Source organism: Barbatula barbatula (genome assembly GCF_947034865.1).
Source record: "Barbatula barbatula genome assembly, chromosome: 10".
Lineage (NCBI taxonomy): Eukaryota > Metazoa > Chordata > Actinopteri > Cypriniformes > Nemacheilidae > Barbatula > Barbatula barbatula.
In genome coordinates, this window is record NC_136773.1 from 24,081,105 (window position 1) to 24,101,104 (window position 20,000).

Here is a 20,000-nt window from a genome sequence, read left to right on the forward strand (position 1 = left end):
CTGATATAAGGAAAGTTGATTTGTGAGGTTGATACTTTAATGAAAATAACTTCATGACAGAGAGAGAGAGAGAGAGAGGTATTTTGGAGATGAATAAAATGGTTGAGAGAGGATAATCTAGATAACCCAATAAAAGTCCAGCTGGAGTGTCTGTAACAGCTCTCAGTATTCACACACTTTATTTATCTGTCTTTTAGCTTTAAATACATGAATGTAAATGTAGTGTTTCATCAATAACGTCCACCACCTGAGACCAAACAGCACACTGAGAAATCACATGAGCCTTAAAAACCAAACCAAGATATTATACAGTGACATATATTTTAGTTTTATAGGCTTTTCCTCGTTTTTCTTTTTTATTTAGTTGTAGTTTTGAGGTCGAATGTCATCAAGAAATTAGCTTGATAAAATCCTTCTGTGTTTTGTCTCTGTTGTCGCCGACCTCTGAATGTTTTTGCGTTGTGAGAGCTAGTTTGGTGAACATTATCTCATTGAGATTCCAGTTGTGTTGTGAATCTCGAGCGGCGTGTGTGTTCGTCTGTCAGTCTTTCATCAGAGGTCTGTTATCAGAGGCAGTGGCTCTGGTTCTCTGGTGATCTGTGGTCCAACATCTCATTATCACCTCTCTTCTGTGTGTGCTTCGGTTATCATAGCATCATTTAAGAGCTTTCAAATGTCTCCATTGATTCCTTTTTTATGTGCGCCTAGAGAGAAGTGCAGTGTCTAGAGACAGAAGAAAATGAATTACAGCAGATGTGATGTGATTCAGAAATCAAAATGATTGAGTTGAATTAATCTGTTTGGCACACGAGTCTCATGTTGGCAGCAAAATAAAAAAAGAATGATTTTTGAAAAATGTTAAAATCGTCATCTTATTTTGGAACCAAACTCTTCATCTGTCACAGCAAGATAGCGACAGTGCAGACGGACGCAGTTCACATCAGCCCGAATCGAAAATCAGACTCGAACTCTGAAGACGGGCGTTCACATGCTTTCTATGGAGGGAAAATCTTATTTCAGTCTGAGCACAAGTCATATTTTGACAGCAGAGTCAAACGTGAAGCGATCGCATGTCACCACAGTCATGAGCTTTGGCATTTGAGCGGCGGTCCGCATTAACCACAGTCAGACAGCCGGTGAAACGTCCGTCCTGCAGCCGTGTCTGTTGGTGAGCTTTGCGAGACTAATCAGAGACCTGCAACCTTCACCAAAGAGAAACGGTCCGTTTCTATCTCCCAGAGTTCCAGAATCATCCGGGGGACAAACGTTGAGCAGTGACAGCCGTTCTGACGGCTCTCAAAGGCACATCTGTCCGCCCATCAATCTGACAGCCAATCACATCTCGCCCATTACACCTCAGGCCGCTGACCGGCAGACAGATGCAGAGAGCTGTCAATCAACCATTTCACGGCTGTCAAATTATCTTCTTTGAGAAAGAGGGCGAGAGGAGAAAAATTCAGACAGAACAAAGAATACAAGAACACATTCTTGCAGATTTGTAAATCATACTTCTTGGAGTTGCTTTGATTTTGGAAAAGTTGGATGTTTGAGTTCCCATTGAGATCATTCTCTGTTTGCCTAGCACTGATTTGACTTTTTAGCAGCATCCATCAATCTGAAAATGAAAGAAGACACACTTCTCTCAGTTGAGGCATTGCATTGTGGGAAAAATTCATTACAGGAAGTCAAAGCAGGTACAGACAGACAGAGAGAGGCAATCAATGTCTGTTTTAAGGTTCCAGCAGCAGACAGGCCTGTAAATTCACATTTATAAAATGATTCAATCCAATCAGCTCTCACCGTCCCATCCGCTGCTATCAGCTCTCAACACATGTGTTTTAATGAGCTGTCTCACTAATGGATCCTTAATGAGACCTGGACCAGGAGAAATCTGCCTCTGAGCGACGACTCTGTCTCTCCGGGTCAGACAGCATCTGTCCGCAGCAAACGCCTGCGTAAACACACACACACACACACATGGGCAGACTTATAGGTGTGACCGCTCGCTTTACCGGTCATGTGGTTCCTTCAGATCACAGTGTAATAAAATCATTTTGGCAGGAGGAATTTTAGATGGAGCATATTGAAGGGACAGTTCACCCAAAAAATTCTGTCATCATTTACCAACCCTCGGGTTGTTTAAAACCTGTTTAAATGTCTTTGTTCTGATGAATGGAATAAAGATATTTGGAAGAATGTTAGCAAGTTTCATCAGTGACATCACTCAGTACCATCGTAGAAAAATGAAATGGTAGTCAAAGGTGCCCCAGAGCTCTTTGTTTTCTTCAAAATATCTAATTTTGTGGTCAACAGAACAAAAACATATAAAATATTGTTTTTCTACTATGTTAGTGGATGATGTCCCAGGACTGAATATTGCTAACATTCTCCCAAATATCTTTGTGTTCAACTGAACAAACACACTTGAGTGAGTAAATGATGACAGAATTCTTGGGTGAACTATCCCTTTAAGGATCACGTGATCCCCTGTTGTCCAAAAGCATCGACTACTACAACCTATTAGAGAAGTGTACGTCATCTCCAAACAGCGTGTGTATTCTCTCTCGTCTGGTGTTTGTTCACATAAAGAGTAGTGAAGGTGGTGAGGCGTGCACAGCGTGAGGGAGTCATCTAAACGTGTGTTTTAGAGACAGACTGTAACGGTCAGACTCTCTCAGCAGGACGGCAGGAGAGCAGATGGAGATGTTTGTTTTATTGTTCTCAGGAGTGCAGAATAAACACGAGCGTCGAGAAAAGCACGGAGGAGAGCACACGTGTGTGTAAACCTCTGAGATCACAACGCTGTCGTGTTCAAAAGATCATTTGCTCTCAGTGTTGCTTGGCTTTATGAGATTGAACATAGATTGAATTCACTATAAGCGTTTGCCAAATGCATCAGCCATAATTTCTTCATAATGACATCCCGGCTTTCTCGTCTGATGTTCTGAGTCCGCTCAGTGAGGTTCACAGGGTTCTCAAGTCTCACGCGTTGGCCGTGAGACACAAGCAATTCTGTCCCTAACCCTATCCCCTAAAAAGGTTGCCAGATTAGAGGAGGAGACAGTGGAAGATGTGGTGGCAGAGACGGTGGAGAAGACAGCAAGTGAGACGGTAGAATAGACAGTGGAAGAGAGCGCACAGGAGATAGTGGAAAAGTCAGTGGACAGGACATTTATATGTGTACATTCAAAAATGAGTGGTCAAAACTGTTTGGACCAATTTGTTATATTTTTGTATTGTTTGTATATTTGTAATGAAATTAAAGATGTGATGTGATGAATTGCTCTGTCATTTTTCAGATTTACCAATTGTTATAATTTCAATTTGTGCTGGTAAACTATGAACAATGGGTAAAATTGGGGGGGCGGGGCTCCATTAGGGCTCCTCCCCTAACCGCATGCGATCTCACTCCAAGATTTTGATAAAACTTGAGAACCCTGGGTTCATGTTAAACACTCATTCAGTGTACAGTCATGAATGTTAAAGAAATACTAGCAAATAAAAGCAGAATATCATAGATCATAACATTTCCTCGTTGAATAACGTGTTTCACTGCTTTCGAGACATTACAGATATAATGCTTAACACGTTCATTCTCATGCAGCTCGTGTTTTGTGCTAAAGAACTCAATTGGTGTTTGTGTTAATGTCTGATTCTCTGTGTTATTTGATTAGTTGAAGCGAGGCCTCGTCTGGTATCCATGGAAACGGCTAGTAATTGCTGTGTACGTTGCTTATTATTATAGATGAAACATCCCGTGAATCAGAACAAAGCTCAGTGTACCTCAAGCTTTAATATCCTCATGAACACAGACACCAGAGAGAGAGAGAGAGAGAATATTATATTACCTTATAAAACAAAATGAATTCTGCTCATGCAGTGACAGAGATTTGTGGAAGAGATGTTTTCATTTTCTTTTCGAGGAACACAGCAGAATAACTCAATGAAATAAGAGCGCACGCACACACGCATTCACACACACACGCGTGCACAAACACTACTGTCTAGAGCGCAAGATTTGAGTACATGACTCTTGTTTTTTTATATTTTCTTGATCTGGTTGAACTTTATAAAATAAAATTGTAGTTCTGCGTAGTTAGATTTTTAGATTAGATTTAGCAGGGTTCAGTGTCTGAGTTTTAGATCAGCTATGAGCAGTGCAGACAACAGGACAGAATGTGAATGTTTCAAGCTTTTGAATCTCATAGGGCAGGGATGACATCATCAGAACCCGCTCACCAATGACATCAAGATTTATTATTAGGTAGACTCTTGGTTCTATAATTTGCTAAGACACCTGGGTCAGATATCTGAATATAAACTCTTTGTAAAGTTTGTAAAGTGAACAATGTGTTGAATCAGTAGGTTATAGTGTTATGGGGTGTGTGTATGAAGGACATACAGTATATGATCATGTGGATTTGAGCAGCTCTAACACACTTGTATCAGGAGACGCGTTGAAGCCTTTGGCTGAAACTCCCTCGCATATTAAGAGACTAATGAAGCGTTTTAATGATCAAACGGTCTCTTGACGCCTGTTACACCTCACATACAGAAACAGACCATAATACTCAGAGAGAGAGAGAGAGAGAGAGAGAGAGAGAGAGAGAGACAGAGACATGCACAGAGCTGGTGAGATATTCGTGTTATTCCTGCAGCTCTCCGATTTCTCCTGAGAAACACATCAGTGTCTGTCAACTGCCGGCTCATTCACTGTAACACACACACACCTCAACGTCTGCGTAGGTGTATGTCTGTCTGTGTAAATGATTTCGTGTTTGTCTTTATGTGATATATAAATATCACTTTTGTTAAATAAACAGTAAGATACATCGCTTTATTCCTGACACATGTAGAGATGTTGTTCTCTTGTCATTCTCAATGAGTCTGTGTGTTGATCAGAACGAGTGATGCTGGTTTAGTCACACAGATGATGAAGACAACGACTCATGCACCTCAGCCTGTTGTCTCTTCACTTTCATCACAACAGGTTGTTTTTTATACATCGTTGACGGCAGACGGGTGAAATTAGTAAGAAAAATCACATTTAAATCAAGAGTGTCTTGTGTTGGAGATCAGTCGACAGCTGCTGTGACAAATAACCAATATTTGTCTGCTGTGAACGTGTCTGATTGTTTGCAGCCCTGCGGATGATTGTGCTTAGAAATACAGCCATAATAAATGAGCAATCTGGAGTCATTTGGGTTAATGAGTTTCTGCCGGGCACAAGCCACTAATGACATCAGAGAGAGAGAGAGAGAGAGAGAGAGAGAGAGAGAGAGAAGTGAGATAGATAACAGAGACTGCTTACACCGGCTATAAACTTTATATATGAGACCAAATCTATACGAGGTCATCATGAAACAACATGATCATGATTTTCAAGTGTTTAAATTAAAGATTTTTGGTATAGACAATAAAAACAACTATTCTGGGAAGTAGAAAAAAATTATCAAAAGACTTTGAATTTGTGACCACTGAACGAAACATTTTTCATCAAGCCAAACATGTCTCTGAGTAAAATTTCATTTATTTAAGCCGAGTTTTAAGAGAGAAAACAATGAATCTTTCCAATAAACTGTATGCACATAACATTATAGTTATCATATAATAATTGATTCCACTAATTCTTTCTTCTCAAAATGGTATTTTGTTTTCAAATGACACACACAAACCATCATATGAATAAACATTTATAAGAACCAGTTGAACACTGATGTGCTCTTTATAAATATATAAATTCTCCGTTCATCATAATGACTTTGCTCTTTATATGGTTCAGTGTTACACTTACATCCCAACCAACACAAAGTAGCACAAACAGTGGTGTACATACAAAACAACAGAAGAATTGACTGTATACAGTTACAGTAAAAAACTATGATGCATCTTCTCTTGGGTCTGGCCACAGCACCTCATCCACATCACAAGCAATGTTTCTCAGTCCAGTCATGAAAAGCATCAGCTGTTATATCTCCACATGTGTCTTCTATAGCTTGGAGAAGGTGTATAGGCGTTTGTTACAGGTGTTTACACATGTGATGAGTCAGTGTTCATATTTGAATGGCAGTGTGTTCCTTGTGAAAACAAGAGATTTTTCTGCCCGAAAATTGTGCCAAATGCAGAGAATTGTGTGTAGTGTTTTGAAAAAAGTGTGTTTTAGATCTGCAATGTGAGTGTAAAGCAGGAATTGTGCTTGTAGTTTAGCAGAATTGGTTCAGGGGGTTGGTGTATGAGTTACATGTTGAGCTCATTGTGTCTCAAGTACCAATATTTGTGTGTAAACAATCGAGAAAAAATGTAAATGTATATTTTGCTTTTGTAAACTTTTTTTTAACTATACTCTATTTCTGTTTTATATACTTTGATCTTTCCTGTAGCTCAGTGGTAAGAGCAGGCGTTAACAATGCCGAGGCCGTGGGTTTGATCTCAGGGGATTGCACATACTTAGAAACAAATGTATAGGAGAATGCAATGAAAGTCACTTTGGATAAAAGCGTCTGCCAAATGGTTAAATGTTAATGTAATATATATACAGTATTCACATATATTAAAAACCACTTTTAGTTACACTAATACATCACACTTTATTTTATGTTATTACTATAATTATCCTTCTTTACATTTGTTTACATACTTGCACTATTTGTACGCAGCCAAGCTGCAAATGCTTTGCCAATACAAATGTACAATTTGTCATGCCCATAAATCACACTTACATTGAAAATTTAATTTTAGAGAGGAGATAGATAGATAGATAGAGAGAGAGAGAGAGAGAGAGAGAGAGTGAGAGAGAGAGAGAGAGAGAAGGCAGGTTTCCATTACCCTTCAAAATGCGCAAATTGAATTAGCGCATTGAAGATACCCCCAATGGAAACACGTCAATTTCACAAAAACTCCCATGTTTCTCAAAAAAGTTCTCACGTGTTGTTTCAGGTGATTTTGTCGTATAAAAAAGTCACATGACCATTTCCTTTGGCAGAACATTTGGAAAGATAGGATGTAAGGAATTCACATGAAGTAATATCTTATATGATGGCTATCATATAAAATGAGAGAGAGAGAGAGAGAGAGAGAGGATGTTGGTAGATTAATGAGATTATACTGCGTCTGAGTGATGAAAGGACAGTCACGTTTCTCTGATAACACCTCATACATCCATCTACCTGTAATCTCACTTACTCTCCTGTTTGAGCTGTGACATTTCCGTTTCCGTGGAGACGGACTGTGCAGGCAGTTGCTATAGTAACTCCTGTGCTCTTGAAGAAGCTTGAGCACCACCCGTCCCCTCCTGCCGGGCGATCAACACCTGCTGCTTTCTGCTAATTGGCTGCTTTTTCTCTTCTACACTACTTTCTGTTTCCTGCCGTTGAACTTTGGAAGTGTCTTCGGGTGTGTGTGTGTGTGTGTGTGTGTGTGTCTCTCACTCTTCAGTGTCTGCTGGTCTCTCTCTCTTTACTAGCGTGCATACATGTGTGTAATCTTTCTAAGAGAAGAGTCAGTGAATAATAAGAGTAACACAATAGTGTAGTACGTCTCTGTACAGTATTTGTCTGCTTTGGGTTCTGTTGAGCGGAGGGGAAGTAAGACCGACTGAAAGTCTCTGAGCATATAAACAGATCGGTCATATTCTCGATCACAGGCACCTTGAGCCTCTCTACAGGGCGAACAGCTGAATTACTCGTCACCTCTTTGCTGAACGACAGGTGAGCGATAGGAAAATGAGTTTGTCTGTTAAATCCCTAAACTCTATTTTGCCTTCTTCAGAGTGAGTGTCATGTATGTAAGACCCGGAAAATAAATACTGCTGCTGTTCACCAGAGAGAGTGAATAAATAACATTTGTTTATTTAAATATGCTTTATTTTATATTTCATTCTATATTTTATCTTTTACTTAGCACCTTATTTTATTTCATGTCTTTTGTTGCATGTTCAATCCTTTGGCAGTATTGTAAGAACGCAGTCATGCCAATAAAGTACCTTAAAATTGAATTGAAAGAGAGCGACATCCATTACAATTATAAATCTCTCCATATAGACGTTCTTAATGTAAAAGTGTAAGCAAATGGAGCTGACAGGAAGAAAAACTGCTGAAATGTCTGTCTCAGATGTACTATTTGTAGAATCTCAATGAGACACTGCTGTCTGCTGTGAAGTTCTTGTTAAGTCTTATTCTATAGCCTTTGCAAATTTACTGGCCACGTGACTTCTCCTTTTGAATTGGAAGATGACTGCATTTTCCCCTCCTTATCCCCAATGGATTTTCAATTTTTATAGATAAAGATTCGGTTCGCAATAAAACAAAAGTCAGAACTTTTTCTGGAAGCCTGGTTATTTTAAGGAGACAACTATATTCTAACACTCATTAATATCCAAAACATTATTTTATTTATTTAGTTATCAGAATTTTCTTAATCTGAATGAATGTATGGTTGTATGTAGTATAAAAAATCCTTAGCTTTGTATACTGTATACTGAAAGAATAGTGTAGGAGAAGTAATACAATAAAAGAAGAATTACTAATATTAATTTGACGAATTATTATTTATTGTTTGTCTAACATACATCATTAGTTATATTAACATCGTCTTATTAATGAAAGTCACAGATGTAGTTTTCTTTTGTAGTCTCGTTGCATTATATTTTAATAATAAGAATACTTGAATAGTTTTGCTGGCCTTCCTCTTTATTTCTCACTTTGTATGTGTGTTTGTGATCTTCTCCTGATTAACGTCTTCAGTTTTTCTCGACTCAGTCCGTGTCATCTTTAGCTTTAACGTGTAGCGATGCCTGTGTGGTTTCGCACCGTTTCTCAGACGTACTGTTTATTTTTAGATGGTACGGTTAATTAGTGAGAACCGTTGTAAATCCATCGACACAAACTGTGAACTTTAGCACACACCCACCCATGGAGCCGTGGAAATGTGTGTGTAGTGTGTTTTAATGTGTCATGTGTCACAACACCTCAGTTACAGTCATCGAAATAACCAGAAGATTAGTCCTCGGTTTCACAGACAAGGCTTAAGGCTAGTCCCAAACTTAAATGAATGTTTGAGCTGTTTATTGCTTTTCTTTAACCACATATAACTTCACAAATTATAACAAATAATATTCACATAATTTAAATCATCAAACAACCCAAAAAAGAAAAAGAAAACAGACAAAAAATAATTAATAATAATAATACATATAAATTAAATACATATAAACCACATACGTTATAGGCCTTTTAATACAAGAGACAATTTTCTTACATAACTTCCATTATCCCATTGAATATCTCTTCATTCTCATTTTCAATAAAAGATTAAAAGGGGTTCCAAGCATCTTCAAAAGCTTTATATATTTCCTTTGATAAAATTCATTATTTTCTCCATTGACATATTAAGTGCCTCTCTTTATACATCCACTGTATTCTCAGTGCCTCTAGCTTTTTCCAATGAAGTGCAATAAGGCATTTAGCTTGAAAAATACACATAGAAATAAAATAATATTCTCTTGATTTCAAATTATTAGGCTATTTTACATTTACATTTAGCAGATGCTTTTATCCAAAGCGACTTACAAAGACTTACGGGGAGCAATAATAAAAAACTTTGGTTCAAAAGGGACATTAAAATGAATTATTTTGCACTTGAATGTTTGAGCTGTTTTAATTGAAAATAACTTGCACTAAAATATCTTAAAATATGTCAGTGCCATTGTTTTGTCTCGAGATGCACACCAGTAATGTTTCTTTACATTTTTACAAAAGCAACTTAAATATCCCACTTTATCCAAGGGTTAGTCCTGGCTTAAGTCTGTGAAACTGGACCACACAGATTTAGAATTATTATATAATTAGTTCATTATTTTGGGGGATATATTTAATATATTTGTCATTAAATCTACACCCACTGTGAGCAGTGGGTTTAAATTGTTGTTAAAGAAATGTTTTAAATTTGTATTGATTTTAAGGGGAAATTTAGGTGAGACACTTTGATGGTTTTACAAGTATTTCACTCATCTTGATGCTGTCATCTAAGACCATGGAGAATCACGGTATCATACTATTTCTTATTTTGTAGCGAAAATGCCTGATGGTCTGTATTCGATTGTTCAGGTCAAAGCTAATGGAGTGTCTGAAATGAAGCATGCCGTCATTTATCTCAACCTTGATGATTCAATGTGCCCTAGATAGTGTTCTATCATGTTTGTGGCGTGGCGTCAGTGTCTGTCACACCTGCTCTATAAACTTACACGAGGTGTCAGGGTAAAATATGTCCTCTCATCTGTGTCTGATTTATTCTTTCTGCTCTTTGTTTGTGGCTCATCCTTAATCCTAATGCAACTGGCACGCTTCAGAAAGCTCAGGATGAGAGAAAACACAAGATTATTTGTCTGTGTGTTTGGATTGAGACAGGCGATGTTCTCTCTCTCTAATGTGTGTCTGCATTGGTGTGCTTGAGCTCGGCTGAATCTGTGTGCCATGCAGGTCTGCTGTGTTTATTTTCTGATCATAACCCATCATTATCAGGGTACATTTGTCTGGTTTTTAGTAACACTTGATAATAACTTTCACTAATAAAACTACCAAACCTTTAGCCAGTCAACCATCACTATTGCAATTGCTCATTTATAGTGAAATGTGTCTGTAGGGTTGTTGTAGTGTGGGCTGTCGGGCGATGATGTGGTTGTCGGGTGGTGGTGGGGCAGGAGTATGGGGATGTTGTCGGGCGGGGATGTGAATGCGGTTGTCGGGTGGGGATGTGGATGCGGTTGTCGGGTGGTGTTAGGGCAGGAATATGGAGCTTTTGTCAGAAGGGGATGTGGTTGTCGGGCGGTAGTCGGGCAGTAGTATGGGGCTGCTGTCGGGCGGGGATGTGGTTGTTGGGCGGTGGTCGGGCAGGAGTATGGGGCTGTTGTCGGGCGGGGATATGGATGCGGTTGTCGGGCAGGAGTATGGGGCTGTTGATGGGCGGGGATGTGGATGCGTTTGTCGGGCAGGAGTATGGGGCTGTTGATGGGCGGGGATGTGGATGCGTTTGTCGGGCAGGAGTATGGGGCTGTTGATGGGCGGGGATGTGGATGCGGTTGTCGGGCAGGAGTATGGGGCTGTTGATGGGCGGGGCTGTAGATGCGTTTGTCGGGTGGGGATGTCGATGCGGTTGTCGGGCGGGGATGTGGATGCAGTTGTCGGGCGGGATGTGGATGCGGTTGTCGGGTGGTGTTAGGGCAGGAATATGGAGCTGTTGTCAGAAGGGGATGTGGTTGTCGGGCGATAGTCGGGCAGTAGTATGGGGCTGCTGTCGGGCGGGGATGTGGATGTGGTTGTGGTTGTCGGGCAGGAATATGGGGCTGTTGTCGGGCGGAGATGTGGTTGTCGGGCGGGGATGTGGTTGTCGGGCGGTAGTCGGGCAGGAGTATGGGGCTGTTGTCGGGCGGGGATATGGATGCGGTTGTCGGGCAGGAGTATGGGGCTGTTGATGGGCGGGGATGTGGATGCGTTTGTCGGGCAGGAGTATGGGGCTGTTGATGGGCGGGGATGTGGATGCGTTTGTCGGGCAGGAGTATGGGGCTGTTGATGGGCGGGGATGTGGATGCGGTTGTCGGGCAGGAGTATGGGGCTGTTGATGGGCGGGGCTGTAGATGCGTTTGTCGGGTGGGGATGTCGATGCGGTTGTCGGGCGGGGATGTGGATGCAGTTGTCGGGCGGGATGTGGATGCGGTTGTCGGGTGGTGTTAGGGCAGGAATATGGAGCTGTTGTCAGAAGGGGATGTGGTTGTCGGGCGATAGTCGGGCAGTAGTATGGGGCTGCTGTCGGGCGGGGATGTGGATGTGGTTGTGGTTGTCGGGCAGGAATATGGGGCTGTTGTCGGGCGGAGATGTGGTTGTCGGGCGGGGATGTGGTTGTCGGGCAGGAGTATGGGGCTGTTGTTGGGCAGGGATGTGGTTGTCGGGCGGGGATGTGAATGTGGTTGTCGGGCAGAAGTGTGGGGCTGTTGTAAGGCAGTTGCTGATGTAATCTGCTGTAATACTTCTCTAGCACTTCACACACACACACACACACACACACACACACACAGTCACATCTGTAATGCAAAAACAAACTCACTCTCCGCTACTTCTTTAAACTCATGATTTCAAGAATATATCCATGATGTAGAATCGTTTCTACCGTATCAGGATCTCCACATGTACTTAATGTGCTGTAATATTTTAAACATTTACAGTTTTAAATGTTTGTTTTGCTTTTATAAAATACTATGGATGTGTCATCAAAAACAAGTTTTTGTGCAAACACACTTTATAGACCCCTTCTGAGCCGACGCAATGATTAAGTCACAGCATTAGCAGAAGGCAAAACAAGGGGAAACCTGAAGGTGGCCAATACAAAGCAGCACAGAATCGGTTACATAAGGAGTTTAGAGGAACAATACGGGATTCTAGGATCTATTGACAGAAACGCAATATAATATGCAAAACTATTCCTTGATTTCTGGAAAGAATCTCCTTAGATCTCTATGAGTATCTCCGCTGAAAGCTTCAGTACCGCGGGTCCAAACTCATCTCTGCTGGAGAGAATCTCCTTAGATCTCTATGAGTATCTCCGCTGAAAGCTTCAGTACCGCGGGTCCAAACTCATCTCTGCTGGAAAGAATCACCTTAGATTTTAAATCTTTAAAATATCATCGTGCTGTGTTTTTGAGTGCCAGGTGTGTGTCCAAGCTGCGTTTGCTAAAGTGTGCCACTGTTAGTACATGAATGCATCTAAAGATGTAAATTCATTCTCTCTTAGTTTGTCTTGACTGTACACGCTTGGCTTCTTTCTCCATATGGTATGTGTGGATGTCAGTAATCCTGACAGTTCGTCCCTCCATTGAGTGAGCAATTGGTCGGCTAATCTGGTTCCTTCTATTAAAGTTGACTTTGTCACAACTGTCTCCGTTCAGGGCTGTGACTGACTTTACATATTATAATCAAATCAGATTATCTCCAGTCATTTTCATAAAAATAGGAATCTTTCTGCCTCCACATATACTTCGTCACATTGTTTACTAACAAAAATGGGGCCTATAAAGCCGCTTGTATTTATTTGACGAATTATTGGTATTGTGTGTGTGTATTTGCATGTATTTTCAGAAAATGAAAACTGGAGAAACAGGTGAAAATAACAGAAAAGATGCTCTGTATTTTTTCAGACCTCAAATACTGCAAAGAAAACATGTGTATAGGATGTGATAATCTGGATTTTTCTTTCAGTTTTCATGTGTCTTGTCACGCTGTCAGTCTTTCACATTGCTATTTGATTTGATTTTGATGAAATTCAACAGACACTGGAATGAAATTACCACATACATCTACAAATATCAAACACATTAGTATTGGGAATGGTTTCTTCATTCTTTCCGTGGCTATATATTTGTTGATATTCACTAAAGAACATACACATTATCCTGACACACACGCACACAGTTTCCTGTCTATTTATTGATCTTTTTGAGGTTTCACCTCATTTAACCTGTAATGATTTATTATATTCTGAATGCTATGACTGATAAAGTGATGATTGAATGAGACGCATTCTTTTCTTTATACCTGCATGTCTGTGATTGGACCGCAGAGGTTGTGATGTCACTTTTCATTTGGACCAATGAAATGTATTATTTTTTAATAGAATAGTTCATTCATTGACAATGAAATTGATCTTGATTCATTATTGGTGCTGCTATAAAACTGTGTATCTAATAGGAAACGATGTGCAGTTGACATGATGTGTTATTAACCAATGAGAGTCAGATTGAAAAGGAGGTTTGATCGGGTGCTTATGTGAAGATACGGTCTTGAGTGATTCTGTGTTTAGTCTCGTGAACATCAGACACAATAATCAGACTGACCGACAAACAAACACACAGCTGCTGTACACCACACACCACACACACGTTTATCTCTTTACTCAGATAGTGTTGTAACAGCTCATTTCATCACTCGCCTCACTGACCTCGACATGTTTTATTCATTCTGTGTGTGTGTGTGATAGTGGATTTGATTTAGTGCTAAATGCACGTACAGATGTACAACACTGACAGAAAGAGGAAACGACACAGATACAACTGGTGTAAAACACACACACACACACACACACACACACACACACACACACACACACACACACACTGTGGCTTCATTTACATTTATCAAAATATAGATTTTATTTGAAAGAGAATTGTGCACATTTGTTGGGGAGAGTGATGATGCTTTAGATCAAATGTAATTGTCAAATGACATCACAAGAGTTTATCTGTCGTTTCAGAGAGACAAACTGCGTTTCTTTAATAATAGAGTTAACATATACATAATTTACCCTCGTGTTAAATATGGATGTATTTCATATATATTATGTAGCTTGTCTTTGTCTGTGATGTTTAGCGATTCTGTTTCGTCTAGGTTCAAAGGCTGCAAGACATCCAGCAGCAGAATCTGATCAACAGAACTCAAAAAAGTTTCATGAGTTTCTGTTAGTTCAGTATGAAGCAACTGTGATCAGCATGTTAGAAAATGAAATGCATTGATCTTTCATTCATCGCACCAGACTCTTCTGCTGTAAGCGGAGCGTTCTTGGTTGTGTTGCACGTTTGTCTCAGTTCTGCAGGTGCTGATGGTCGAGGTTTCATCATCGCATGTTTCACAGCTGCAGCTGATGCACGTTTCCTCGTCCGCTCAGACCTGTAACTGCCAATCATCTCAGCCTACGGCGCTGTCATCACAATGCTTGTGTAAATTAGCATAAATTTACATAAGAACTACATGTTTGGCCGCCTCACTCAGCTTCCTAAACATATGCCTTTTTCTCTCTTTCTTTATCACTTGAAGTGCGAGAGAGAGAGTCTGTGCGTTTATGACAGTGCTTGAGTGTGTATGTGTGTGAGTGTTTGTGTGTGTGTGTGTGTGTGTGTGTGTGTGTGTTTGTGTGTGAGAGAGAGAGTCTGTGCGTTTATGAGAGCGCTTGAGTGTGTGTGTGTGTGTGTGTGTGTGTGTGTGCGTGTGTGTGTGTGTGCGTGCGTGCGTGTGTGTGAGAGAGAGAGAGAGAGTGTGTGCGTTTATGAGAGTGCTTGTGTGTGTGCGTGCGTGCGTGCGTGTGTGTGAGAGAGAGAGAGAGAGTGTGTGCGTTTACGAGAGTGCTTGAGTGTGTGCGTGCGTGCGTGCGTGCGTGCGTGCGTGCGTGTGTGTGTGTAAGAGAGTGTGTGTGCGTCTATGAGAGTATCTGAAGGGATGTTGAGGACTTGTGTGGTATGAGCTCAGATCTGCACCTGCAAGGGTTTCAGTGGCAACAACATAAAGAAACGTTATGCAGCCCAAACTTAACTTCCGCTAGATCTGCGCAAAGAATCAATACCTCTTGATTGGTTTTAATATTAATAGAAATTAAATATATTTTTTATTTTAAGATTATAACCAGTCGTATGAAACCGTCTTTGTCTATTTCTATATTACAGTTTTTTTTGATTGCTAAACGCCTGTGAGCACAACTGCAGCTACATGTGCAAAACTCTAACTACAGTCTGCACTAGCAACAGTCACCTGAGCTAAACTGTTCACATCACCTGCAAAACTCATTCAGATCAACACAACTCTTAACACACGGCTCAAAACAGACTCAGTGCATCCAAACACAATCCACAACCCTCACTGAGATAACACACACTGTCACTCACAACACACAGAGAGGAAAAACACCAATACAGAAAATACTAACTTTTCATCTTTACAGTTTCAACTATTTCAGTGACTTTATACAAAGTCATATTTTTCCTCTTCCTCCTGTTGGGGCCGGCCTTTGGGTCCTGTTGTAAAAATATATTGTACAGTCAAACTTACTGTCATATACATCTGTGTAAATATTCTATAATTGCAATACAAAATAAATTCCTGTAATGTTTTCATTTACTGTAAGGATGTAACTCTCATGATGGAATGATGGTTTGTATGATGGAAAATTGGCATTACAGAAGCCACTGTGGATCTTTGCAGATTATGTTTCACCCTCAACCCTTCCTTTCTCAATGAGAGACCATGATTCATGACAGGGCCTATAAGTGAAGCCCTCATTTCATCTGAAATACAGTTTTTCTCAATTGTTTACACACATTTTCTGAAAGCCTCATACTCTCAGAACTCTAAACACAAATCAAAAACACAAACACAAAGGGCAAAACCCCTCAATTCTCCTTCAAAATGAAACTTCACATTCAAAACAATGTTCTTTCTTCTCAAAATGGTATTTTGTTTTCAAATGACACATACAAACCATCATATGAATAAACATTTATAAGAACCAGTTGAACACTGATGTGCTCTTTATAAAACACTTCTCCATTCATCATAATGACTTTGCTCTTTATATGGTTCAGTGTTACACTTACTACAGACAGTACATATATAAGTGTGTTGTAAAATATTTGCAGTATATAAATATATATATAAAATAGATTTTATAGTCAGAACACACAAATACACGATAACAAATATATTTTATTTTTCCAACAAAAACAATGTACACTTACATCCCAACTAAGACAAAGTTGCACCTACAGTGGTGAACATACAAAACAACAGAAGAATTGACTGTATACAGTTACAGGTAAAAACTGTGCTGCATCTTCTCTTGGGTTTGGGTCTGACCACAGCACCTCATCCACATCACAAGCAATGTTTCTCAGTCCAGTCATGAAAAGCATCAGCTGTTATATCTCCACATGTGTCTTCTATAGCTTGGAGAAGGGGTTTAGGCGTTTGTTACAGGTGTTTACACATGTGAGGAGTCAGTGTTCATATTTGAATGGCAGTGTGTTCCTTGTGAAAACAAGAGATTTTTCTGCCCGAAAATTGTGCCAAATGCAGAGAATTGTGTGTAGTGTTTTGAAAAAAGTGTGTTTTATATCTGAGATCTGTGACAATGTGAGTGTAAAGCAGGAATTGTGCTTGTAGTTTAGCAGAATTGGTTCAGGGGGTTAGTGAATGAGTTACATGTTGAGCTCATTGTGTCTCAAGTACCAATATTTATGTCTTCCTCCACGCATCTGCCCTCTCCCTGCCACCCTTCTCCCACCACGAACCCGTCTTCCTCGTTCCATTTCCAAAATGTGTCTTTCTGAGCTCTACTTATATATATATATATGTGTGTGTGTGTGTGTTCACTAACAAGTCTAAAACAAGACACCTGCTTAGCCTTTCAGCTGAAATTGCAATCAGCAGTGTTTGAAAGGCACAAGGCTGAAATCTATTCTGTTTTGAATGTGTGGTTCACAGTTTTGACAGCAGTGTGTTAGCATTTGAACAAAGTGCTGTAAATCCACAGTGTTGTGCAGGTTGTGGTTAAAGTTGTGGGATAAGTGTGTAGAGTTTTGAAAACTGTTTTCAAGCAATGAAAACCGAACTAGAGTTTGGTCCACATGAACTGCTGCTGTGCAGACTGTAGTTAGAGTTTTGCACATGTAGCTCCAGTTGTGCTCACTGGTGTTTAGCAATCGTAAAAAACTGTAACAGGTGTAAGTCAAGAGCTCTCTCGTCTCTGTGTAATATCTGCGTGTCCTGAGCGTCAGTCGTTTCTTACAGTTTCTTAAACATCTGTGTCTCGTCAGGGTGTCTGTCGTTGTCTCGTTCTCTCCCTGAGAAATTACTCTTGAGGTTGATATAGTGTGCAGTCTGTACGCTCCCCGCCGGGATCTTTTCTCCCATCCGTTCTGAGTGTTATAGAGCAGCCAGGCGTCTCTCTGCCGGGTGACCTGTTGAGGTAACGCTGCAGATCAATGGCCGATATCAGTCACACTGTTGACTGGAGTGAGAGACACAAAATAATGAACCTAATACAGTACCTAATGTACCCGATACATTTAAATAACTCATTGTCCTCGAATGAATCATTAAGATTAGAGGTATATTATATATTCAAAGATTATATAAGATTTTTCAGTACTTTGTGCATGAGAAGGTTCATTATAGAGCTCAATCATTTCAGTAGTGTTACGTTATTGTGTTTGACTGGTGTAAAGTTTTATTTTCAAGTCTTGGAAAAAGTGATTTTTGTGTCCGGTACATAACCACACATTGTGTATTTTGGTTTTGGACGAGGGCTCGATGACACCAAACCAACTGAAACATCACATTAAAGTGGGACAGACAGAGGTCATGTGGGAGACAGATGGGGGGGGGGTGTCGTTCAGGGCTGGTGAATGATTGGAGTTTTTCCTCAAACCTCATTGGTCGTGGTGGATAACGGTGCGAGGTAATGAAAGCGTTTGCCAATTCGCTAGACTTGAGCCTGTAGACCAGCGGTCCGACCCGATCTGCCCGGTTGCTTAGCAACTCCCGGTGTACCCTGGGCTGCTTAATGACTCCTGTTGCCGCGGTGACTACGAGGATTTTAACGGGGCCGGAGCTCAGGAGCTTTACAACCAATCACACAAGTTTGTAGCCCGGAGACTGAACAAATCAGAAAGAAGAAAACGTCTCACGGGTGTGGAGGGGTCTAACACTGACCCAAGCACTGCTGGCACACATCTCACATCCACAGCTGCACCAATGACACAACAAACTCTCTCCGTACAGTATTTGCATGGGCCAAAACAATCGTACAGTATTACAATTATTGACAGGATGTTCAAGCTAAAGTTTGTTTTGTGTTGTTTTTGGTAGGACTTGATAAATACATTGAGGCGTTCTCTGTCAGATATCTCCCCTAGAACATATATATGTGGGATCTTCAGAGAGAAACACAGAAATAACCGAGATTTTTATTTTCTGTATGTAGTCAACGTAGATCACATAAACTGAAGATACAATTTGATCACAGCATTTATTAAATTCAATAATACAGTTTTGTTGAGGTCATTTTGATGTGTTATTTGAAGTAATTGTTTATTGATTTATTGATCTGTCAGATGTTTAGTTTCATGCTGTTAAAGCATCAGAGACCAGCGGATCTCTCTAGACATCTCACACGACATCACATGAATTAAACATGCCAGAAGTGTGTGAGTGAGAGAGAGAGAGAGAGAGAGGGAGAGAGAGAGAGAGACAGAGAGGTTTCCTGCTGTGTTTCTTTTTGTTTATATGGTACTTGTGACTCTAAAGATGGAAGAGTCACACACACACACTGTTCTAACAGCTCTCTCTCTCTCTCTCTCTCTCTCTTCTCCAGATGAATCGGCCGATCCAGGTGAAACCGGCCGACAGTGAAGGACGAGGAGGTAATTAACCTTCTTTTTATTTTCCTCACACACACAGATACTTTAGTGAACTGCTCTAAGATCAGGTCTGGCTGCTCACACACACAGGATCAGGTGTGTGCTGGAGTGGTTGTTTAGTTAGGTCACTTGCCTCTGTTGACTCTCCATCTGTTTGGAGCGTCCAGGCTGCCGGGCTTCACTTGTTCTGTTGTTTGTATTCTTGTCAAATGTATATGAGTGTTAAAAACAGAATCAGGAAGTTCTTCTGGACCAGCGTTGTTTACGTCTTTTAAAGTATTCTACAGTTCTTTTGAACTTACATGCTACCGAAAGCGCATGTGTGTGTGTGCTCTCGTGTTTATCTGTATGTCAGAAATCTCCTCGTATCACTTCACAAACTACTCTTAACAAACGTTCATGGTGCGTTGGGCAAGTTACTCTTCAAAAGTAATGATTTACTAGTTACAAATGACATATTGAACAGTGTCATTAGATTACTGTACAAATTACTCGTTTAATGGCTTATTACTACTTACTTTCCATTTCCTATATCAACCTCGATAAGTTAAGTGATTCAAGGATAGACATGAAATTCATTCAAATAAATGATTTAAAACTACATAAAGTATTACAGTTTTTTACGATTGCTAAACGACAGTGGGCACAACTGGAGTCACATATGCACAACAGGGGGAGCCAGTAAGAAACCCCCAAGTTTTTGTCATAGTTTGCGATAATGTTGCTTTTCACCACTCTGCAGCTGTCACAGATTGGTTTGCAGCACATCGCA

The 20,000-nt window shown here is 40.3% G+C and overlaps 1 protein-coding gene across 1 annotated transcript in view; it reads left to right on the plus strand.

The window, feature by feature from the left end:
• Positions 1 to 19,182: 19,182 nt before the first annotated feature.
• celf6 (CUGBP Elav-like family member 6) overlaps positions 19,183 to 20,000 on the plus strand; it is a gene marked incomplete at its 5' end in the record, with an annotated part of 13,965 nt that continues 13,147 nt past the window's right edge. The window contains one exon of the mRNA XM_079465350.1: positions 19,183 to 19,231. Coding sequence (XP_079321476.1) covers positions 19,183 to 19,231 — 49 coding nt within the window. The remainder of the gene's footprint in view (positions 19,232 to 20,000) is intronic.